The 25,122-nt window shown below is 49.2% G+C and overlaps 1 protein-coding gene across 1 annotated transcript in view; it reads right to left on the reverse strand.

Moving 5' to 3' along the window:
• The window catches only part of IFT74 (intraflagellar transport 74), a 1,698,810-nt gene that overhangs the window by 876,719 nt on the left and 796,969 nt on the right, over positions 1–25,122 (reverse strand). Inside the window, exon 9 of the mRNA XM_069630923.1 lies at positions 16,987–17,125. Within this exon, the coding sequence (XP_069487024.1) occupies positions 16,987–17,125 (139 nt within the window). The remainder of the gene's footprint in view (positions 1–16,986; positions 17,126–25,122) is intronic.

Below are 25,122 nucleotides of genomic sequence, written 5' to 3' on the forward strand. Positions count from 1 at the left end.
TTGAAGCTCCACCCACTTGCGAAAAGGTATCTGTTAGGTTGCTCTGCAATGCCAATTTATAACAAAATGCTCTGCAGCCATATAGCAATATATTAAACTCACAAGGGAGTAATTTGCCGCGTTGTCTTTTCTCCTTTCATTAGGGTTATAGACTAGGGTAATACAGAAAATACCCTCCATTTCCTTATTTCTTCTCCGTGGTCCACAACTACGTTCTCGGCCCCAGGTAGGTGCATATTCTCTGGCATAGCTATCTAGCCATCATCGTGAGATCAATTACAAGAGACCAGACCAGTATACATTGTAATTTGTTTTTAACTTATGTTTATAGATTTGGCTTTTCATATGGAAACAGGGTGAAGACGTTAAGCTTTTACTAAATCATGATTGTCCTGAAGATGGCCCAACACTGACTATTTAGACCACCGTAGACAACGATGGGACTATGGAAAAGGGGCCGAAACATATGTCGACCTATAGAAAATCCAATTGTGTGTTTTCCAATTGTCATACATATTAATAATAACTAATATGTGCTAAGAAAATGTCAATTGCCGAACCCGGATGTCACAGAATGAGTGAATTGGTATGAATGGAATGAGTGAGATATGATAAAGCCTATTAAGTGTATATTTTTCTATGAAAGGAACAAGTTACTTACCTGTAACTGTTGTTCTCCAGCATGGGTCTGGCATGGATTCACATGCTCATGAATATTCCCCGTCGTCAGGCTGGGAATCCTCGGTAAAGAAAAAACCAGTATCAGTTTCGTTTCTGATCTGTCTTTCGTAGTAATAACCAATCACTGGTCTCTGCGTCATACTGACCACAGCCAATGACTGCCCTCTACCTAAGCACCGCCTCTGGCAGCCATCTTCAGATTTGGAAGCACGTGAAGTGGCAGTATGACCAAGTGAAGAGCCGCAGAGGGGTAGGCGGGAGGGTTCGCATGTGAATCCATGCCAGACCCATGCTGGAGAACAACAGTTACAGGTAAGTAACTTGTTCCTTCTCCAGCATGGGGTCTGGCATGGATTCACATGCTCATGAATAAAGAATACATAGCAGTACACACATGCACAACCACGGGAGGTGGCAAAGGCTCAACATTAAGCATCACATCAACTCAACATTAAGCATCTTACCTCCACACCAGGCTCACCTCAGGCGAACAGGTTGCGCAGCACTGCTTGGCCGACCCTGGACTCCTCCCTGGAATCCCGGTCGACGCAGTAGAATTTCGTGAAGGTGTGCGTCGACCTCCACGTAGCAGCCCTGCATATGTCCAGCAGGGGCACACCAGATAGGAACGCCGTGGTAGCTGCGATCGCTCTGGTGGAATGGGCTCTCGGACGGCCAGGCAGCGGTCGGTTTGCCAACCGGTGACAGTACATGATACAGCCGGAGAGCCATCTGGAGATGGAAGCCTTCGAGAGAGCCTTCCCCTGATTGACAGGTCCAAAGTTCACAAAGAGTTGTGACGTCTTCCGAAAACCCTTCGTGCGGTCCACGTAGAACTTCAGCGCTCTAGCTACATCCAGCGAGTGCAAAGTCCTCTCAGCCGGCGACGAAGGCGACGGGAAGAACACAGGTAACACCAAGGGTTCGTTGAGATGGAAGTCCGACGGTACCTTGGGCATGAAGGAGGGGTGCGTCCTGAGCACTACCCTCGTGTCGTGGAAAGTCAAGTACGGGGCCTTGCAGGAAAGGGCCTGGATCTCTCCCACTCGTCGTGCGGAGGTGATGGCCACAAGAAAAGCTGTTTTCCACGATAGAAACTTCAACGGGGCCGAGTGCAGAGGCTCGAACGGAGGTCCCATGAGCTTGGTCAGCACCACGTTGAGCTCCCACGCCGGGGCCGGAGCCTTCACCGGCGGGAACGATCTGAACAGTCCCTTCATGAACTCTTTCACCAGACGATGAGACCACAAGGACGTCCGCCCCGTGGTTCTGGTGTATCGGGAGATCGCAGCAAGATGAATCTTGATGGACGCGTGTGCCAGACCAGCCTTGGCCAGCGTCAGCAGGTACGGCAGTACTTGGGGAGCCGTAATCCGTAGAGGGTTAATCTTCTGTGCGTGGCACCAGACAGAGAACCTCTTCCATTTGTGTCCGTAGCATTTAAGAGTCGAGGACGCCCTGGCCTTTGCAAGAACCTCTCTGCAATCGGCCGGTATGTCGTATCCTCCAAACTCTAGCGCTGCAGGAGCCAGGCCTGCAAGTTCAGCGACTTCGGGTCGTGGTGGAGGATGGCGCCTCCTACCCTGGAGAGTAGATCCGCGTCCGCCGGCAGCTTGATCGGCGGGGACGCTGACAAGTCCAGAAGGTCCGGGAACCATATCTGCCTCGGCCACGCAGGTGCGACGAGGATCATCCTGCACCGTGACCTCTTGAGCTGGTTGACGAGCCGGATTAGCAGAGGCAATGGAGGGAACGCGTAGAGGAACAGGCCCTCCCAGGGGAACGAGAAAGCATCGCCCATGCTCCTCGTCTGGGGAAACCTGCTGGCGAACCTCCGGCACTTGGTGTTCGTCGCCGTCGCGAACAGGTCGATCTGGGGTGTGCCCCACCGTCGGAAGAGGCGATCCACCAGATCCTGCCGTAGTTCCCACTCGTGGCACGAGCGTAGCTCCCTGCTGAGTGAGTCGGCGATGGTGTTTTTTATCCCTGCCAGATGAAACGGCACCAGAAAAATCCCTTGGGCGACGGCCCAATGCCACAGGTCCTGAGCCTCCTTGGACAGCGCTGGGGACCTGGTTCCGCCCTGTTTCCTGATGTAAAACATGGTGGTGGTGTTGTCGGTGAAGATCCTCACCACCTTGCCCTTGAGGGACGGAAGGAAGGACCTGAGGGCCCAAAACACTGCACGGAGCTCCAGGACGTTGATATGCAGGGACTTCTCCGTCGGGAGCCATAGTCCCCTTGCGTGCAAATTTTCGGTGTGCGCTCCCCACCCTTCCAGGGAGGCATCCGTGGTCACAGTCTCCTGGTGGGCTGGGGTCTGGAAGTCCATGCCCGCCGTCAGATGCGCGCGGGTGCCCCACCACCGTATCGCTCGTCGGAAACTCTCGTCGAGCTTGATCCTTTCCTCGAAGCTGCCCGTCGTCTGGATCCAGCGCGCATCCAGGAATTCTTGCAACGGGCGCATCCGGAGCCTGCACATGGGAATGAGGTAGATGCAGGAAGACATCATCCCGAGGAGGGACTTGATGGACCTCACTTTGGCCGCGTCGGCCACCAACATCCGTTGCACCTTGCCCAAGATGGTCCTGGTCCTCTCCTCCGACGGGGAGGCCAGAAGAGACACTGTGTCGAGCCTCGCTCCCAGAAACAGTGCGACTTGCGCGGGCACCAGGTGGGATTTGGCGTAGTTCACGGAGAATCCCAGGTCCGTGAGGAGTTGGACGGTCCTTGCCGTGTGGACCACGGCGAGCTCCCTCGTCTTGGCGCGGATGAGCCAGTCGTCCAGGTAGGGGTAGACGTGAATCCCCTCGCGGCGCAGCTGCGCCGCCACCGGTGCGAGGCACTTGGTGAATACCCTGGGTGCCGACCGTAGTCCGAAGGGAAGGGCTTTGAACTGGTAATGACGCCCTTGGACCACGAATCTGAGGAATTTTCGGTGCCCCTTTAGGATGGGAATGTGGAAGTAGGCATCCTCCAAATCCAATGACGATAGGAAGTCTCCTTCCTCCAGCTGACCCAGGACGTGCTGGAGGGTGACCATCCGGAACTTCTGCGCCTTGATGAACTTGTTCAGACGTCGCAGGTCCAGAATGGGGCGCCATCCTCCCGTCTTCTTCTTCACGAGGAAGTATCTCGAGTAGACTCCGGAGCCCCGAAGCCTCTTTGGGACGAGTTCGATGGCGCCCTTTCTGAGCATCGCCTTTACCTCCAGGAGAAGTTGAGGGACGTGAAGTTCTTTTCTGGCCACGGGGGGGACGCGCGGGCACCTTCTTTGAAACTCGAGCGCGTGGCCCCGGGCCAGGGCGTCCAGCACCCAACGGTCGGTGGAGATGGACTCCCACACGCTGACGAAGCCCGCCAGCCGGCCTCCCACCGGGGTGCTTCGGTGGGGGCCCGACCCCAAGGCCGGTTCAATCCTGCTTGGACGCGGCCTTGCCGCCTTGACCTCCTTGGCGACGACGGCGGGGTCCGCTAGACTTGCCTCGTCCTCTGTAGGCCTCTTGCGACGACGAGCGGGCCGCTTGACGGTAGGAAGCGAAACCGCCGCCGGAACCTTTGGAGGCGCCCTTGCCTCCGCCGCTCCGAAAGGGCGTCCGTCGTTGCAGGACTCCAAGGGCCCGGGCCGTCTCAGTATCCGCCTTGATGGCCTGAAGGGAATCGTCCACTGTCTTCCCAAACAGGTTGTTCCCGTCGAAGGGCATGTCCAGGACTCTGGTCTGGACGTCCTGCCGGAAGTCCGTAGCTTTGAGCCATCCACGCCGTCGAAGGCAAACACCGTTGCCCAGCTGGCGGAATCCAGTGTCGGCGATGTCCGTCGCCACGGTGATGGCGTGGTCCGAGGCCACCTCACCTTCCTGCAGGATCTCAAGGGCCTCCGCCCTCTTGTCGTCCGGCAGAAAATCCAGCAGAGGAGCCATCTTGTACCAGAGCTCCCGGTCGTAGCGGGCCACGATAGCCAAGGCGTTGGCCGCTTTAATCGTCGTCGCTGCCGACGAGATGACTCTACGCCCCATAGTATCCAATTTCTTTCCCTCGCCGTCCGGCGGGGAAGTCGATGTGGAGGCCGCACCCCCCCCCGCTTTCTTCCTGGCTGCCGCGGAGACGACGGAGTCCGGGGTAGGCTGCGCCCGGAGGCATAGGGGGGCCGTGTCCGGGACCCGGTACTTTTTCTCGTACCGGTCTCTTCTAGCTGGCGTCGTGGAAGGGTTCTTGAGGAGGGAAAGGCCCTCATCCCAAATGTCGTCCAACAGAGGCACTGCGAGGACCGTCTTCCTCTTGGCCTCGCGCCGCTGATAAAGGAAGCCTTCCTTTTTCTTCTCCTCAGGGCAGAGTTGGAAAAGCTCGGAAGCCCTGGAGATCATGGAGTGGAAAGATCCGATCTCGTCGGGCGGAGAGGCCCTGGTGGGAGGCGACGACGGAAAATCCTCGTCGTATGCCTCGTCGTCCGTACCCGTCGCTGCCGTGTCAGTCCCCGTATCATCCCCTCGGGTGGACGGGGAGGAGGGCTGGAAGGGGCGCGACGGTTGAAAAGGAGGTGGTGGATGGATCCTTCTTTTCTTGGTAGGGGGAACACCAGAAGGTCCCGGTTCTGGATCCCCCGACGGGAGAGGTTCCTCCGTCGGTAACGGTAGCCTCGTCCTTATCTCGGAGCATAAGGACTGTATGGCCAACAAAATGGCCGCCGAGTTGTCTTGCGGCGCTGGCAGAGGGGAATCCGACGGGCGAGCAGGGGCCCCGTCGGTATCCTCGACGATGTCGTCGTCGTCACCTGCGTCGGGGTCCATTCCGACGGGCTGGCCTTCTTCCACGCCTAGGCCGTGGCTTAAGACCTCGATCAGTTCTTCTTCTGAGGTTGAGGCCGACTCTACGACGACGCCCTGCCCCCCCTTCTTCTTCCCCACGGAGGGTTTCACGGGGGTCCTATCGATGGGCACAAAGGAAGACTCCCTCCGAGGAGGCAGGGAGATTCTGGGCCCTGAGGCCGCCACCACTGGTGCAGCCACCACAGGCTGAGCCAGGGCCGCCGCGACCGTTTCGATAGAGGGCTTGGTCGGATGGATCAAGGCCTTCACCACCTTAGGTGCGCTCACCGCCTTATCCTTGAGGGAGGGGGCACTGCCACGCTCCTCCTCTGCCTTAGAGCTCGACCGGGGCCTCTCCAGGAGCTTCGCCGGGTGCTCGGCCTTCCTCTTACCCGACCCAGAGCGTTGGCTCGTGGTTGATGGTGCCGGGGAGGGTGCGCCCTGCCTGGCGCCCGCAGAGCCCGACCGTTCGGCGCTCCCGGTGCCAGCGGACTCGCGGTGCTTGGCCTTATGTTGGGCCCCCGTCGCCGGGGCGCCCTCAAAGGTCTTAGAAGACCGCTCGGATTTCTTCTTCTTCTCGCCAGACGGGCTCTTACACTCCAGCCAGTTGGCGAGACGTTGATGGCGGTCCTTCATGGTCCGTTCCGACATGTTGCCGCAAAACGCACAGTCCTTCTCCACGTGCGTCTTGTCCTCATGAAGGCAGTAAAGGCAGAAAGAGTGTTCGTCCTCCTTGAAGACGTTCTGCAGCTGGCATCCAGGGCAGACCCTGAACAGCTTTCCGGGCGTCGAGCTTCCCTTCTCCTGGGCCATCTCCGAGACAGGGCCTGAGAAGCTTCTGGAGTCCTCCGAAGTGTAGCTCGACGAAATCTTCACCCTTGAGGGGCACAGATGAATCCGACACGGGTCCCCGTTGATCGGATGTAGGATCGGTGGAGCTTGAGGCTCTTTTGACCGAAAGAATCGAAGTTTTTGTAAAAAGCGCGAAAAAATAGCACTAACGCTCGAGAGCAATAGCACGAGGATCCCAACACATGAACGTGCGGTAAAAATCTGAAGATGGCTGCCAGAGGCGGTGCTTAGGTAGAGGGCAGTCATTGGCTGTGGTCAGTATGACGCAGAGACCAGTGATTGGTTATTACTACGAAAGACAGATCAGAAACGAAACTGATACTGGTTTTTTCTTTACCGAGGATTCCCAGCCTGACGACGGGGAATATTCATGAGCATGTGAATCCATGCCAGACCCCATGCTGGAGAATTTTATTTTTAACTATTAAAGAGATTTATTGATATTTGTATTACGGTTTCTGTATACCAACTGTCTCTCTTAAAAGACAATAGCTGTAGATTTATATGCCAGCTTCTCAGCACCTGTACCTGTTGTGTTGCCAGACCTTGAGAGAGGGGTAGTCAGTCTGCCTTTTACGTTTCTATTCGTCTGAGACATGTACTGTTGCTGACCTGGGAACTTGGGGCGGGATTTGGGGCTCTTCTGCCTGATATGCATGTGAGATTTAATCGTTATTAATGTCTTTGTTTCCTGTGCGCTGAGTTATAAATAAACAAATAAAAAAATAAAAGGGCCTATACTAATCAACTTATTGCTAATCCTTACTTCTAAATACAAATCAAGTGGGAAACAATGTTATGCAAAAGAAAAGTGTTCAAGAAATGATATGTCAGGATACTCAAGCCATTGGCTTCCTTTTCCCACGTTTTCAGCACGGCACAAGGCGGCACACTCGAGTTTAGCACATTCTCTAGCTTCTCTAGCACGAGGATGCAGTTCAAAACTTCCACATCATGCTTTCTGTGCCAAAGTCTCTTTGCCATTCTAAGTCTCTTATTTCAGAGGGCTTGATGCAACAAACATTCAAAGTTCCTTTCATCTTAGGATTTCACATGTACAAATTCTTAGGTGATTTTCTGTTCACCCAAGATCCCCCTCCGGCGATCTCAGACCCACTTTAACACCAAAACTTCTAGGATTATTTTTGCTTCACCCAGGGCCCCCTTCCGTCGGGCTCAGATCCACTTTCAAACAAAGCTTTTCCATTGATTTCCCTCTGCCGGGCTCGGACCTTTTTAGCTACTTTGCCAAGCTTTCTTTACTTCAAAAATCTAAGACTTTCGACTGTGCGTGGGATTTTGATCAACCTGTTGCAGACCATTTTGATTCACAATTACTCGCTCTCTTCTCGATATAACCTCTTTATCACTTTTACTTTTGCCACTTCTCAGCTGAATACCTCACAGAGACCTTCGATTGAGCACCCACGCGGTGCCGAACCACTCTGTCCAAAGTATTTTATCTTGCTTTGAAAGTTCAATCACTCATCAGCAGTCCAATTTACCTTGCGTCTTTTATCACACACGTTTCAACAATGTTCGTTCCAGCGCTCTCCATACAATGTTGCTGCTTGCAACATTGGCTTCAACACAGACCAGTCTTGTATCGGTCTCCCCAACTGACCGGCTGTGTTGATCTCATTGACGCTGCTTTGTTCTTGGAGCCAAGGTAGGTACCACGAAGGCTCATGCTTCTCCCTGCCTTCATTATTGACTCGGGAGGGCTCCGGTCTCCGACACACAATACAGTATTCTTCAGCCTGGTTTCCTGGTCTTACGCTTTCTATTCTCGAGGTTTCAGGAAAGTAACGGTTCCTTGTCTAAAAAGGTCAAGGGAACTTCCCTCCTTGGAATCCCTTCTGTTTTGCCGTCTTTCTTCTCTCATTAAACTGTTATCTTGGAACTGCTGTTTCCTTGTGTGTCTTGCCTTGCTCAGAGTGTGTCCTCGTGCTCTGCCTTTTATCCGTGTGTGGAAGCTTAATGGAAGTCAGGTGTGGGTGATGGTCAGTAATTGCCTGACTTTGACTGATCATAGTATTGGGACACCTCAGGTATAATAGGCTTGGGTATTAATCCATTTTGTCATAGCGGGCAGTCCCTGAGAAAGTGTTTGTGTTGTAAAATGGGGAGGGGATAGAGTTCCTAAATATCCCACCTGGTACGATGGGGCAAAGGTGTTATATGGAAGGGGATACCACGTCTCATCCATCCGGTGTCCCACTCCCCAAAGACCCCTCTCCCATGTGATCTTCCTGCACTGGTCCACCCCCAGGAACCAAATGCAAAATCGATGGCTGTGTCCTGGCCATCTGGGTGACAGATCCCCGGGGACTAGTGGATGAGACACCTTCTGGTTTCCCACATTAGTAACCTTAATATTACATTTTCTTTATAAAATGTGTCTTTCACTTTAGTAGCCCATAGGTGACCTTTTGGGTGCATTCAGCCCCAACCAATGGGATGTCTAGTATCGGGCTCCACCCAGGAGGCCCTCTTCAAATTCTAACCCCTGGAGTAGTCAGCTGGATATTCGTGTTTTCAACCCTCGGGGTGTAAGGTGGGCGCATGTGAATCAATGAAAGAAACGAATGCTGGAGAACAGGAGTTACAGGTAAGAAACATACTCCGTCTCCAGCATTGGATCTTTCATGAATTCACATGCTTTGAATAGAATAAATAACAGTAGAAAAAAATTAAAAGGAGGAGCAGGGGAGGAAACTCAACTCTATAGAGAAGCAGAGCTTATGGAATTCTCATTTTACTGAAACAGGCGTTGTAGCACTGATCGCCCCACTCTTGCTTCACTGTGGATCTGGCCTTCCAGCCAGCATTGCTTCACAAAGGTTTGCAGAGCTGCCCAGGTAGCTGCACTGGAAATGTCCAGCAGCAGGATGCCAGCCCCCATGGCTGCTGAAGCTCCCATCACTCTTGTTGAGTGGCCTTTTACTGCTCCCTGCAGCAGCTTGTTCACATCTGCATGAGCCTTTGCAATGGTAGCCATAATCCATCTGGCGATGCCTTGTTTGGAAATGGCCCCTCCCTTATTGGGGGGGCCCAAATGTCACCAGTAGCTGCGTCGACCTACCGAAGGATTTAGTTCTGTCGATATAAAACATGATGTCCATGCAATGGTCTAATGTGTGCAGCGCTCTCTCTGCTGGTGTTAACAGGTTTCCGTATGTCTGAATGCACATGGAACTCAGTCAGCACTTCAGGAATAAAGTGCAGGTTAGTTCTTAACAAGACTCTCTCCTTGGTGAAGCGTAGGTATGGTTCTTTCGGTTGTATACAAATTGTTCGTTTTACAACTGTTCGAATTACAATTGACCTTTTCACAATTGACCGAATTGTGAAGGTCAATTGTAACATATATGTGGGGGGAAACCCCCCACCCAACGCCAAACCCCCCAAAACCCATATATATATATATATATATACACAGTCAATTGTGAAAAGGTCAATTGTGACCCTTTAAATTCGGTGAATTGTTCATTCGAACAATTGTAAACGAACAATTTGGGTAATACCGTTCTTTCACAGACAGTGCTTGCAGCTATGTTCTCCTGAACGACGTGACAGCTAATAGGAACGCCATCTTCCAGGATACATGCCAGATGTGTGCCGTGCCCATAGGCTCAAACAGCGGTCTCATAAGGGCAGCCAATACAATGTTAAGGCTCCATTGGGGAGCACGTTTTGCTTTGGATGGCTGTGTGGAACAGGCCCTTCATAAAGTGTTTACTTATTCTTGCGCTGTACAGTGGAAGTTTGTCCTCGCTCCTGTTAGATCTAGAAATGGCAGCTAGGTGCACTTTTATAGATGAATGCGATAGGCCTTGCTTCGCCAACTTGAGTAAATAAGGAAGTATATCCTGCAGCACAATTTCCACTGGGCCTTGATTTTCATGTGCACACTAGCATAGAACCGTCGCCACTTGTATTCGTAGGACTTATTTATAGTTATTGTTCGGGCTGCATTTCTGATGTCCCTGCCTTACTGTAGCCTATGTACATGGCCAAATTCTATGTGATCAGGAGCCATGCACTGAGGATCAGCGAGCCTGGGTCATGGTGGACCTGACCCTGGCACTGCGAGAGTAGTTTTGGTGCTGACCGCAGCCATATGGGGGTGTGCCTGTGTTAGATAAAGAAGGTCTGAGTACCACACTTGCATGGGACACACCGGGCTAGGAGGATGATCTTGCTGTGGTACATTGCAACCATCTCCAGCACCTTGCGTATTTACTGAAAACAGAGGGAACAAGTATGCATAGATGGTGTCCCACAATAGCGTGAAGGCGTCTCCTAGGTAGTACGCTTGGGAGCCACGGCTGGCAAAACTTGGACACTTTCAGTTTTCCTCCATGGTGAACAGGTCTATCAGGGGGGTTCCCCACTGTTTGAATACTCGTGTTACTTGTTTGTCTAATATTTGACATTCGTGGAATTGGCTTGGTGCTTGGTTGAGCCAGTCTGCTGATATCTGATTCTGGATCACCCAATGCCACAGTGCTTGTGCTTCTTTCGAGAGTGCCTGAGAACGAGTTCCGCCTTGCTTTCGTAAATAATACATGGTAGTGGTGTTGCCCATCAACACCTTCACCACCTTACCCGTTGAGTGCCAGCCAGAAAGAGCGTCATTCCTGGAATACCACCCTGAGCTCCAGTACGTTTATTTGCATTTGTTTGTCTTCCTTGCTCCTTTGGCCCTTGACAGACAGGTTTCCTACATGGGCTTCCCATCAAAGATGGGCCCGTCACCAGGGTTTTCTGGAACAACCTGTCTTGTAACGGCACCCCTTCCAAAATATGCTGTCGATCGTTCCACCATTGCAACTGTGCACCAGCTGTTCCGTGACCTGTAGTTTGTCGTTCCACGTACTGGTTGTTTGTGCCCAACGGCCTGCTAGAAATTCTTGCAGTGGCCAAATGTGGAGGGGGCAGTGAGAGATGAGGGGAATGCCCGATGACAATGTGCCAAGTAGCTTCATGTATTGTCTGACCAAAAGAAACCTTTCTGGTTTGAATGACGTAAGGCGATGCAGGATGGACTCCGCTCTGTCCTGTGATGGGCGAACCCAGCCTTTATTGGTGTTGAACTGTGCTCCCACGAAAGCCAAGCTGTGGGAGGGCTTCAAGCATGACTTCTTGTAGTTTATGAAGAGGCCCTGCTGCCTGACCGTGGCTGTGGTTTGTTGAATTGCCCATAACGCTACCTGCTCTGTCTTTGCTCTTACCAGCCAATCTTCGAGGTAAGAATAAACATGCAATCTTTTCCTCCTCAGGTACGCTGCTACTGGGGCAAGACACTTTGTGAATGTCCTTGGCGCCGATCTTAGTCCAAAGGGGAGGACTTTGAACTGATAATGCTCCTCTCCCACTTTGAAACTGAGAAACATCCTGTACGCTCTATCGATTGGCACATAGATGTAGGCATCCTTGAGGTCTAAAGAAGCAAGAAAGTCGCCTTTTTGCACCGCTTTGATGACGTCTGCCAGTGTTATCATTTTGAATTTTTGTTTCTTTTTTTAAATTTGTTGAGACCCTGACGGTCTAAAAGGGGTCGCCATTTCTGGTCGGGTTTCCTTACCACAAAGAACCAGGAATAAGTTCCATTTCCCCTTTTCTTTTCATGGTACCCTCTGAACTGCCTGCTTTGTTGAGCATTTCAATGACTTCCTGCCTGATGACACTGAGGTGTGCCTGCAGAAGATTCCCTGGAGGAAAGAGGTGGAATGTCCTTGAAGGCTAGTGTCTGTCCCTTTTTTATGATCTATAAAACCCATCTTTCTGAAGTTATTGTGTTCCATTGATGGGGGTAGAGTCTTGGGTTGCCTCCTTCTTGCTGTTGCGGATGTATGGAGGCTGGCCTGGTTGGGCAGTCAGGCCTGTTTTTGTTTCCTGCCCCTTTGTGAAGGGGTGCCAGTGCACCACCTTGCCTGTGCTTTGTAGTCTTTGACCGTGTATGATAGGATTTCCTATACCCATGCGTATAATACAAGCCTTGCTGGTATTGTTATCCTCCTCTGGTCGTGAAGGAGGAACACCCTGCTGCCCCCCAACATGGCCGAAAGGGGCCTTTTGTTTTCAATGAGGTGAGAGATTTTGCTGTGTACCTATCCACTTTAATTGCCTTTAAGGCTGCATCAATCCTAGGCCCGAATAGTTGGCTGCCTTCGAACGGCATGTCAACTACCTTATTGTGATCCTTCAATCTAAAATCTGTACATTTTAACCAGGACTGTCTTCTTAAGACCATGCCATTTCTAATCTGTTTGAAGCTAGTCTCTGCAATGTCGAAAGCCATTTTGATGGCATGGTTAGTGAACCAGACTTTCTCCTAGCTGCAGCTAACACTGCCGACTCAGGGGTATGCTGCAGCTAACACTACCGACTCAGGTGTATGCTGTGATGTAAGACATTTAAGACAATTGTCTGGAGACCTATAGTTCTTTTCTAACCTCCCTTTGAGAGCTGGTTTGGAGAAAGGTCTTTTCAGCACAAGTAGATCTAACCGACATAAGCCTTTTCTGCATTAGGTCGAATAGAAAGCAAGCTTTCTTTTGTTCAGATGCCACTAGGCCAAAGTCCTCACAGGCTTTCAATATCATTGTGTGGAACAAGCCCACCTCACCCGTTGGTGAAGGCTTGGAAGGTTCACTTAGACTAGGATCATCTGCATCCTGTGCATTCCCAGACATACTGTGGTGGTGAATGAATGGTGGAGAGTGTGTCCACATCCCCATCTGTATCAGTTGTTCTGAAGCTCTACTTCCTGACTGTGGAGTCAGGCTGTGTACTGCCGACTGCGGTGGCAAGTCTTGAGGGCGTACTATTGGGTCTCTTGCCAAAGGATGCCACCCCATGGATGGTCGTGGAGCAGGCAAACCTTTCCGTTTGGGCGGCCTTGACCTTTGGCCTGGAGAGTCCATTGGGGACCGGGATCTTACACGTGAGGGTTTATCGTGTTTGCGCAGAGAGCGCAACTTTTTACCAGGGGAGCCCTCCTGTGAGGCTGTATTTGTCCGGTGCCTCCCCTGATGGGCCCAGTACTTCCGGGGCCTTATCCTGTGCTCTTGGTGATTCTCTTTTAGCTGACTCACTGGTGACTGCAGTGATGCCAGTACTTGTAAGGACAGCAACATTTGAGCATTAGGCTCTCTAGGTTGTGAGGTCGTAAACCGTGACCTTGGAGGTGATCTTGGTGATTTCCTTGGAGGAGGTGATCTTGGTGGTGGAGGGTCTGAATAGTCGTCCTCAGAGAAAGCTGGGGAGACCCTCTCCTCAAACTCTGAATCAATGTGATGCTCCAGTATTGCTCAGCTAATATGGATGATACCGGAGACAGGGACAGGCTTCTTTCCCGCAGAGGGATTGATGTCAACGGAATTTTAATGACTATCAGTTGCTCTGTGGATTTTTGCAACCATTCTTGAGATCCTGACCCCTGTGTATGCTGAGATCCTACATTTTCCGGTCTCCATTATGTTTGTTGTGGCCCCGTGATGAGCCAGTTGGCAGTAGGCTTGCGTGCCTCACTGGAAGTTTTCCCGATGTTGTGGATCCTCCCATGGATTGTGTAACTTTTGGGATTGTAGGTTTCAACAGTGATTTGTCAGATTTTCCTGGCTCCTACCGTGGACGGTGCACTCTTTGTCGACGGTGTCGTGGACTTGTCCGTGGTCAGTATTGCTTTCAACAGCTGCACCAGTGTTGAATGCCTCATCGGTGGTGTCAGCACCTGTGGATTCAAAAACGGAGCAGATGTCGATTGTTTTTTTTTTTTACGAAGACGGTGTTGTCACGGTGTTGTCAGCATCATCACTGGTTTAGAAGGCAGAGCTGGCATTAACTGCCTCGACGAAAGAGTCGTGGTTGATAGGGTCATGGTCGATTTTGTCGGCCTGGATAGTGTCGACGGTCTTGTGGACGGAGGCCTATCTTTCGTCGACAGCGGCCACGTGCCTGATGACGAAGGCTTTGGCGTCTACGGCAAAGGAATTTTTGAAGTGGCCTCACCTGTTCCTCTCCGCTGATGATGTCATAGGCGAGCAGATCGTTTTGGCAGGCAAATCAAACTTTGCCGTTTTGTGGCCACTAGAACCAGAAGGCTGTCTCTCCTCTGATCTACCTCTTTTGTGGGGTGGACACCTCTCTAAACCTTTGATGGTAGGTTAAGGCTCAGATGGAGGACATTTACCCTCATTAAACCAGCATATGACAAGTCTATGACGGTCTCTCAGTGTTTTAGCACTGAAAGTGCAGCAAATATCACATTCCTCAGGTATATGTTTTGGATATAGACAAAATAATTCACTACGAGTGCTTGTCCCACTCATATATATTTAAACCCACAGGTGTAACAGGGTTTAAAAAGAGACTTCTTGGATTTAGATTCCATTGTCACCCTTCCCACTTATCTGTTTGAGAGAAGCAGGGAAAATAAAATCCTTTTCTAGTTGAAGATCTTCCAATTTAACCATTTTCTCACTGGAGAAAGAGGTTGCAGGATGCCTCAGCAGGACGTGAGGTTAGAATCTGAAGAGGGCCTCCACGGTGCAGCCTGATACTCAACGTTCCATTGGTTGGGGCTGAATGTAACCAAAAGGACACCTATGGGCTACTTAAGTGAAAGAAACATTTTATAACGAAAATGTAATATTAAGGTTACCGAGGATTCTCAGCCTGACTACAGGGAATATTGAAAGCACGTGAATCCATGAAAGATTCAATGCTGGAGAAACAAAAAAAAAGGGGAAGCACTAGCAATACACAAAGAGATATGACTATTCATACCCATTTTTTCACAACTAAACTGATGTGATTGTTCTGTCAAATGTACATGTTATTAAATTAATAATTCCCCAATGTTGCTCATTTATGTGAAAAACGGACTGATATGCTTTATGTGAAAATCTGACTGACATGCGTACATGTGCCATGGGCAGAGCAGAACCATAGGTGTGTCTGAGAAGATGACCAGATGAACAATCTGAGAAATTATGATTGGCGATCACAAACACAGAAAAGCCCATAATACTGTGCAGCCAGGATGTTGGTCTTTGCCTGGTGCACTGGCACACTTCAGTGATGCATGAGACACCATCTTTGAAGGTGAGGTTTCTCGCCTGAGAGCCGTAATAGTGATCACGTGAGTGCTAGTCACCAGACCCGATCGTCTAATGCATAATGGAAATGTCCACTGCAGGAGGAGGTTGTCACATGGGCAGTCAGCGTAGAGTTATCTTAAAATGGAACGCTACGATTTATTAGGCATTTGAAGTGTTATACTTATAAAATGTTAACCACCCTAAATCTTGAAACCTGTAGCTTGCCAACATTATTTTGCACACCTAGAGGTGGAAAAAGGAAATCAAAATGAGCACATCTATAATGGACACATTTAGATGCCCTTTGTGAATCAAGCTCAACTTTTTGTCACGCAAGTGAAGGGATGCGATAGCTCATCCTTTTGTTTGCAATATACAAGTTTTTGTCAGTCAGTATCGTATTTCTATAGACAGTCAACAGTTACAAAGTTTACTATCAAAGTAACAACATTTTCTGGAACTGTTCTAAACCCGAAACCCTTTGTCACAGTGATGTCACACCAGGGTATGCAAACATGTGATAACGTTATTGCTACCTTGATCAGCATGGTACCTGTAGTTTCACAGAAGCCCTAGCGTTGAAACCCAATCACACATAAGGTTGTATTTGTGTATAAAGTAGTGAATGAACTGAGAAACTCTTCTCAACATGATGGTGACACAAATGTTTCTTGCCTGCATCACGGACGGTCGAATGAGCCCCGGAAAGTCCAACACCAAAACAGTGAATGAGCACTTTAAAAAAAGAGGGTACAATCATCATGTGTGGCAAATCTTCAACAAATTCAGTCCAACAACTCTGTGGAGTCATAGCAGATAGTATTTTATATTTCTATCAGATCCATGGCCATACATGGGCAGAGCAGAACCATAGCAGTGCCTGAAAGGATGACAAAATAAAAACACCTGGGCAATTATGAATGGCGATCACGAAAGCTCGGAATTCTGTGCAGCCAGGGTGATGGTGTCTGCCTGGGACACTGGCACACTTCAGTAACGAGTGAGACACCATCTTTGAAGGTGAAGTTTCTCGCCTGAGAGCTGAAATAGTGATCACGTGAGTGCTAGTCACCAGACCAGATCGTCTAATGCATAATGGAAAAGTCCACTGCAGAAGGTGGTTGTGTCACATGGGTAGTCAGAGTAGAATTATACAGGTCTCACATGATGCTGTAATGTCATGCCCATCAAGCCAGAGGATTATCTGTTAGGAGGGTCATTGTTAATATAACCAACTAATTGTATCTTACTGACTTTTCTGTATGAAACCCATTGTGTAAAACCCTATACAAACCCTGAGGATTCTGAGCTAAGGGCCACATTTTTAGGACAGCGATACTCAACCAGTTTCCTTGTCTATTTCTGCAAAGCTGTATGGAAAAAAGTGCTGACTCCACCTTTTGCTGCCTCGGTTAGTTATCAGATGTATTGCTAGGTTTCTACAGAGCATGAATATAACTTGGGCATAAATATAACTTGCACACTTCAATTAACTTAATTGCAAAGCAGAACAAAACCCTTACGAGAGGGTCACTTACCATCAGAAGTTTCTCATTTGTAACCTTCATCTGGAAATATGTGGCTTGTTTTTCCTGGGACATATTTCTAATGATGCCATCCGCTGCTTGCTTCTCACGTTCAATATCTTCTTCCACAGCCCTAATAAGGTCCTCTTTTCTGTAAGATAATTAAGTGCAATTGACACAGCAGAAATGCAAGTTTATCACAAAGAAAATACGCATTTTATAAATAAATATATAATCGTTAACACCCATTAGCATGTGCTGAATGGAAATGGCAGTGGTCGGTTCACTTCTTTTATCTGTTACCAACATGTAAGTACCTGGCACCATCGTGTAGCAACCAGTACTGGCAGCGGTTTCCTAAACTGATTAAGCCAAAATTGTTCACAGGCAGTGTTATTCTCTGGTCTGCCCATTGCACTGACTGTCTGAAAGCTGCACACCCATCTAAGCTCACTTGAAGGTGATGGAGGGTGTGTGCTGATAATGGGAAAGAGCAAAGCCACAAGTCGAAGAGAGCTAGAACTAGTTGAAACTGAATTTCACTACACTTGCTTTTTACTGTTAATAGTTCCACTTTTCACAACCAATTTCACCATTTCAGAATTTTTCTTTTTGTAATGTAGAGAAGGAGCTTTGCCCTGAATGCCTATATGTTGGAAACAAGAGTATGTGACATATATGGAACAACTACAACTACAGAGGCCAAAGGAAATCCTAGAGGCTAAGTTCCCATTGAGAAAACCATGCCCTCATTCAAGACAGAATGATGGCTGTTTAAACGAAATCCCAAAAGAAGCAGGATACCGGACTGACGAAGCAGATTGGTGACGTCATGCGAGAGTTGAGATGATGTAAATAGAAGAGATACTGAGACGAGAGAGTGCAGATATTCAATAAGGCATCAAGAAAGTATCAAAGATAAGCAACATCTTGGGCTCAAGATGTAGAGGCTTATGCTACAGAAACGATTAAGATATTAAGCCAGTTTACACGTGAACAAATGCAAAGTAACGCAAGCAGACAATGTTTTCATGAGGCTAGCTTTATAGTGAATAGATTGCGGCAAGCGCCAATATATGTATACATAGGAATAAGTAAAGAAGGGACGGCCCCATTATGAACTATAAGTAGAGCTGAGCTAAAGGAGAAAGGACATCGTTTGCAAGTGTGGCGCAGTAAGAAAACAAATGGATTACAAACAAAGTTCAGAAAGGCGAGGTTGAACGAGCCATGAAGCCAAGGTTGTATCTGGCTGAGAAAAACAGAAATTAGTTACGGTCTTGTGAAGGAATGAACCTCCTGTTCAGAAGCTTGGAGAGAACAAGGAAGACGTCGGAGGCTCATAGGAAAATAGTCTTTTTAATACACTAAAAGCTCAATTTTGTGGTCTTCAGTCACGTGGAGAGAAGGAGTTGGACGAGCAGGGTGGTCACACCTAGGCTCGAGGGCAGAGCATGCCTCTACTCCCCTGTATCTTCCAGAACTAAAGAACACTCCCAAGGACAAGTTCAAAGGCCCTAATTGACAACCGACAACTGAGGGTGATGATGGATGATGTTCTACTTGGTGGGAAGCGGATGTTTAAGACTAACTCACCAGCACCTGGTAGTCTGGCCTGCGTGCGGCTAGCGTGGGCTGAAGGATGCAGACAGAGGTTAGAAGCCAACCAATGATAGAGGATCGCATGATTGGGGGTCCTAGAGTTAGGTAGCCAATAGGACGTCATGTATTTAGTGACGTTCATAGTGACCTGTTTTGAGGGAAGGGCTTAGTTGCCCCACCCGATGTTAAGAAACCTATCACCTTTCTCATGCCCATCAGACGAGTATGGATTGTATACTTAGATATTCCTTTAGACCCTATCACTCCCTTCAGTTGGTTTTTGTAGTTTGCCACGTAGGATGACATCACCTATGGCGAGATTTTAGTTTAAAGGAGTGCTTTTTTATAAAGTTCGTTGAGATCATGCTGTGAGACGTCCGTTGATGTCCGTTGTACTCCCTGTTTTATACAATTGATATTAAAACAGTTATCTTTTTGCCAACTTCCTGAGTCGTTTCGTTTATTGATGTTTGAGTAACCTCTGCATCCCCATTCCTCTCAAATGTATTGATGACCTATCTTAAAGGGCTGGAAGTTCTCCAGTTTAGTAATTTAAGCATTCCTCTTCTTTGTACTTCACAGGCTCTTTGATACTAATCAAGTCACTTGAGCTTCTTCTGATCTGGCAGGCAGTCAAACAATGATTAAGACCTTAATACTTGCTGCTCTCACGCTTCTGTGTGGTGGTCGCTTGAGGAGATTACAGGGGGGCTTGCCGTGCGTAAAGAGACACATTTTGTAAAGAATTCTGTTCAAGTGTAGAAATGCATATTCATCACATTATGCATCTATTTTGTTTTTCTTAAAAGCCCTGGAAGAAACTTGAGGGCAAAAACAAATACCTTATTTTTTAGAACAATTTTCCTTTTTGGTATTAATGTGTTTCCGTTTTCAATTGTTTGCAAACTCAAGCATGCATTGTCCATATAAAGTCAACTACTCCGACGGGGAGGTGCACGAGAGCCCAACCAAGATGGCCGCTCTTGCCTGAGCTCTGTGACACCCCTACAAAATCCTGTCTTTTATCCAGAATATCGGCAGAGAAAGTGAGACTAAACCCACAGTTGAGGTGGGGGAAAGTCTTGTGCGGCAGGGGAACAGTGTGGAAAACCTGGCATTAGCCGCAAAGCAGATAACGGTGTGCAGCCCACCAGTGCAAAGTACCCAGGGGAGGCCATCCTTTGCGCCTCTGATCTGTTGGTGAGAGGCAGCCGATCAGCAACGTGAAATGGGTGGTCACGGAGGAAGACCGCCAACTGCCCTGCTTGCAAGCTCGTTGGAGTGTGACCGGCAGTCGAGTAGAGGGGTGGCCATCCCAAGGTGTAACCGGCAGTCGCTGATCAGACCGGCGCAGCGAAGTAGAGTCGGAACGGGATTCCAGTTCCGTCTGGAAGGTCCAACCACCATAGGGCCCGGGTGGCCTGCAGGAGGTGAGGCCGTCGATTAAGGGTGGCACGGAGACCTGCAATCCGGTGGTGCTGGATGGCGTTGGCAGAGGCCCCCCCGGACGTGTAAACCAGGCTGGTGGCAGAGAGCAGAGACCGACAGAGCGCGTGAGTGACGCCGAAGTGACAGAGGTCCCACAATCCACGGGGGAGGAGGGCATCAGCCCCACGGGAGCACTCAAGCTGCTGGAACTGCACTGGCGAGCAGGCTGGGGACTGGCCACAGCCCACACCCTTCACCAGGACAATGGCCGGCCACAGAAAAGAAGCAATGGGAAAGTGGGCAGAAACCACTGAGGCGGTGAGTGACGGCTCGAGCGGGCAGGCCTCCAATATTAGCACCGTGGCTGGATCAGCATAAAAAAGCAGGGAGAAAGGAAAATCACAGTATTGACACAAGCAGCGCTAGAACTGAGATGTTGCAGCCTCAGAGGACTGGAGCTGTGGTGATCCAATTGTGAGCCCAGTGACTGCTTTTTACAGCCTTGTGATTAGGACAGCGACATAATAGAAGCGTGGCCGGAATATAAAGTATGCAAAATGTGTGCCTCCTTGATTGGCTGGATAGACATCATGGGAGGATACCCTGCTGGACTCCGGCTGCTACATTTAACTCTGTTGTGAGCCGCTCTGGCAGCCTGCAAGGGAATAGGAGAAGAGCCACCAGGGGACCCACCCGCTCTGCGGATCGGTGACCCTGTCAGCAACTAAGACTGGTACTCTGTGCAGGTGGATGGGGGGACCTCTCTGCTAAACCACAGCTCAATACTTCAAGATTTTACCACCTGGCATACTGATCCACGAGGGTTCCAAATGGGGAAAACTGATTAACATCAATCTAAACTCTCTTTTTGAGATGACAACCCCAGGCGGTAAAGGAAGGCTGTGGGGGAGGGCGGCCCTACCGGAGGCTCAAGAAGGGCACACAAATGGGTCTGCTGGAGTTCTCTGCGATATGAAAGATGTTCACACAGCTGCAAGCTGGGTTACATTCACTAAACACCAAACTTGATATCAAGGATCCTGGGAAACATTTGCAGAGGATACTAGCTGCGGTCCATGAGTTCGGGAAATACTCTGCACTACGCTTGAATAGTAACAAATCTGAGGTCTTCCCATTAACAGACAGCACGCCCGAACCAAGAAATAAGTGTGGATTGAGATGGACACATCAAAATATAAAATATCCTGGGGTCGAGATCACTCAATCACCAAACCTTGTTCGGTCCCTTAATTATGACCCGGTGGTCAATGCAATGTGCGACAAATTAGAGCGGTGGAACCAGCACTAATAAAAATGATTATTTTGGCCAAGCTTTTTTTTATCTCTTTAGTGATGTACCAGTGTGGCCTGGCACCGCGTTTTTCACTAAAATAACCGGAGCATGCTCTTCGTTCGTATGGAAGGGGCAGCTAAGGGTCAGTTGGAAGTGCCTCACATTGCTGTATGAGCAGGGAGGGCTGACACCCCCTGATTCCAAACTATATTACCTGGCTGCTCAGGCATATTATACCATACATTGGGTGTTGGGAGGTTAGTCAAGAACCCCAGGGATACTGTATTATATAGTCCAGACATGCCAATCTGGGGCCCGTCAAGGGATGCATTACTAGCAGCACACTGGCACAGAGTTGGCATATTGAACTTGGGTGACTTGTTTCATGAGGGCTTATTTCTAACCTGGGACATGATCAAGGTACATCTAGGGGATACCCCACTTCAGAAACTTCAATACTGTCGGCTTTGCTCAGCTGTGCCATCGACATGGTCTGAATTTCCTCAGGAGCCGGTTTCTCCCCAAAATCTTAATTACATATTGTCACCAGGTACAACGAGGAAGTCGGCTTCGGCACTGTATAAACTAGCTCAGACGGCCAACGGGGTACAAACACTGGACATTAAAGGGGAATGGGAGAAAGACCAGGGAGTTATCTTTACTGAAATACACTGGTTGCAAATATGTAGACTGACGAGGCAGATCATGTTCAACTCCAGATACAGGCTGATACACTTTTGGATCCTGAACACAGTGCACCTCACCCCAGCCCGCCTTACAATCAATCAATCAAAATGTACCCCATTTCGGGGGGACAATGCACCAGATGTGCAGACGGGGATGCCGATATAATGCATATGTTGTGGTCATGCTGGACGTTGTCGGACTATTGAGACAAGATATGTGGAGCGCTAGAAGAGATGGTGGACCAACCCATAGCATGGGAACACACAACATGTATACTTGGTTATGTGCATAAGCTGAATCCATTGAAGTGCAAACTGTTAAATATTGGCCTGCTGTTAGCTAAAAGGGATATATTAATGAGGTGGAAGAGTAAACTGGCCCCTACGCTTGATGACTGCCTCGAAGATATGATTTGGGCAAATGATAAGGAGGAAGTGTACGCTAGCTTGATGCCTCTATCAAGCCGACCGAGAGATATAGTGGGAGGTTTCCAACAATACTTGATGAATAAAGGCGGGGAGGAAGATGAAATAAATGTACTGTAAGTAGTATGTGCACCAAGCTGCTCTCAATGATGCTAGCCGACATACCTTTCTGTGCTATGTTATCTATGGAAAGTATGATTGTGCAACACTGTGCTTCTGTGCAAGTTAAATAAAGTTTGTTTTTTTTTAAACACCAAACTTGACTCTCTGATGTGCAAAGTTGACCATATGAAGGTTCGTCTAGACAAAGCAGAAAACAGAATATCATCCTTGGAAGATGAGGAAATATCAACGACGAAGGAGGTAGACAAGCAGGAAGACCTAGAGTCCAGATCTCTGGGAAATAATGTTAGAATTGTTGGAATACCCGATGCAAGTGATACTCGATTGATGGAAACTCTAGTGGAATCACTTCTCAAGGACGTTCTGGGTGCAGACAGTTTCAACTCAGTTTTGCTAGTTGAGCGCTGTAAAGGCATCATGAAGTAAGACACAGACAACAGATTCAATGTTCTAAATAAAATTGATTATTTTTCCTAAATGTCAGGATGGAGCAAGGCCCAACGTGGCTTATACTAAGGTTGGATTTCTCTACTTAAAGAAACTAAGTATAGTCTGTGTCAAAGTTCAAACTCAAAAGTCTGTCTATGTCCAAAACCTATGCTTTCCCTCACAACTAAAGATATACAATGTGCAGGGATGTCGGCAACAAAATAAACAGTGTTTCAAAGAAATTTCTGAGCTTCTTCCAGCTCTTAGCTTACTTTCCAGCTTCCCTTCCCCAGGTTCAAAATAGTTTCAAAGCGCCTCAGGGTTCCTTACCCCAAGGAATCAGCTCTTCCAGCTTCAAAGTTTGCGCCATAATTTTCAGTCCGTTCGGCATCACCATATTCCTGCTTGCAGCACCTGCAGTGCCCCGGTTTAAGCGTTCTCTTCTTTACACTCAATGGTATGCGGGGGCTCCCCTGAGCATTTTCTTTCTCCTCTCCGGCTTCCTTTCGCTCCCCTTGTGCTTCTCGGAGACCGGCGAGTAGCGCTTGCTGTCTTGGAACCTGGCCGATTGTTGCGCGTAGCTCTACTCTTCTTTCGCGGAAGCTACCAGCAGCCTGCTGTGCTCGGGAGCCTTCAGTGTACCACAGCTCCAGCTGTGGACACAAGGCAAGGGGTATTTGCGCCATGGCTGCCTCCAATACCGGGTCCGGCACCGGTCTGGTTCAATGGGGACTTACCGGTGCATTCCGACCCTGGAGGGACCGATAAGTCCCCATTGAACTAACCATTCCCCATTCCCATTCGAGCCCGTATAGGGCTCAATGGGAATGGGGAAGCCGCTAATTACGGGCCAATAATTAGCGGCCTGGTCCCCTAAGGGAACCGTAAGGGACGTGTGGTCCGACCACACGTCCCTTGCGGTTCCTGCTAAGGGACCTCAGAATTGGGCGGTAATCCTGGCACCGGTCTCCTTACCGGTGCCAGTAATCCCTTACCGCTCAACTCATAATGACCCCCCTTGTCTTCAATTGCCTGACCATAGTTAAGCCTATTAGCTGGACATGCCTGGCTATTGCAGTGGTATTCCTCCAAGTCCTCTTACTTGTCTCAGTACCATAGTGGTGTGAATGAATGGAAGTATGCATAGCTCCCAATTCATTCTTCTTGTGTTGGTATTGACCTGATATTTCTCTGAAAAAAACAGAGGAGGATGATGTGTGTTTAACCTGCCCAAAAAAAAGGTGTCCTCCTAGTTGATCTCTTCCTCGTCGCAGTATAATAATGGCATTTCCGAGGGTTATTTTGAAAGCAAGGAAAGGGGGAGGGTTGGCAGTAACCTATAAAGGCTGCTGGGACTGAAGGTTCATTGTGAAAAGGGAATGGGGCATAACATGTCTCACCCAAGAATGTCCTCTCCCCACTCCCCAAATCTCCTCCACCCAGGTGACCCTCCCTTGCATATTCACGCCCAGGGTTGGGATCCAAAAGCAATGGCCTTTCCCTGGCCACCTGAGCAGAGCATATCGGGGGGAAAGGAAGGGAGGACAGCCTCAAGATCCTCACAGCGCACACATAGAATCCCGGGTAAGCGGCCCATACCAGGGGCGCCGGGGAGGCCGGTCATAACGGGTCTGCTTAACTATAGGGATCGGGATACCGTGCTGTGCCTGGCCCGGGAGAAGTGTCACCTGGACTACAGAGCAAATCTGAATTTTCCCAGACTTCTCAAACAAGGTTCAAGCCTCGAAGAAATCTTACATGGACATCAGAGACTATGCGAGACAGAGGTTTAAAGTATGCCATGGTTTTTCGAGCTAGGCTCTGAGTGGAGTATAAAGGGAAAGTTCAGTTCTTCCAAACTCCGGATGAGGCGAGAGACTTCCTGGATGCACTGCTGCCGCGATTGCCTCAATCTCCTGCTCAGGGCAGAGCATGCCCTTCGCTGGCCCGACACATGGATTGACGAGGCCACGGGGCGAGTTGAATACATATTACGCAATGGCCTATTATCTTTTGCTGGTTTTTTACCACTGTCGGTTGTAAATGCAGTGGGGGGATCCGGGGGATTGGATAGGTTCTTGGGAGCCCTCCCAGGCGAAATGCGCACCCGTTGGAAGATGTTTTCTGGGTGGGGATACGTACCGGCCTGTTGAGGCCTTC

The sequence above is a fragment of the Ambystoma mexicanum genome, chromosome 6q (assembly GCF_040938575.1).
Source record: "Ambystoma mexicanum isolate Mex_15411 chromosome 6q, UKY_AmexF1_1, whole genome shotgun sequence".
In the NCBI taxonomy this organism is placed as follows: Eukaryota; Metazoa; Chordata; class Amphibia; order Caudata; family Ambystomatidae; genus Ambystoma; species Ambystoma mexicanum.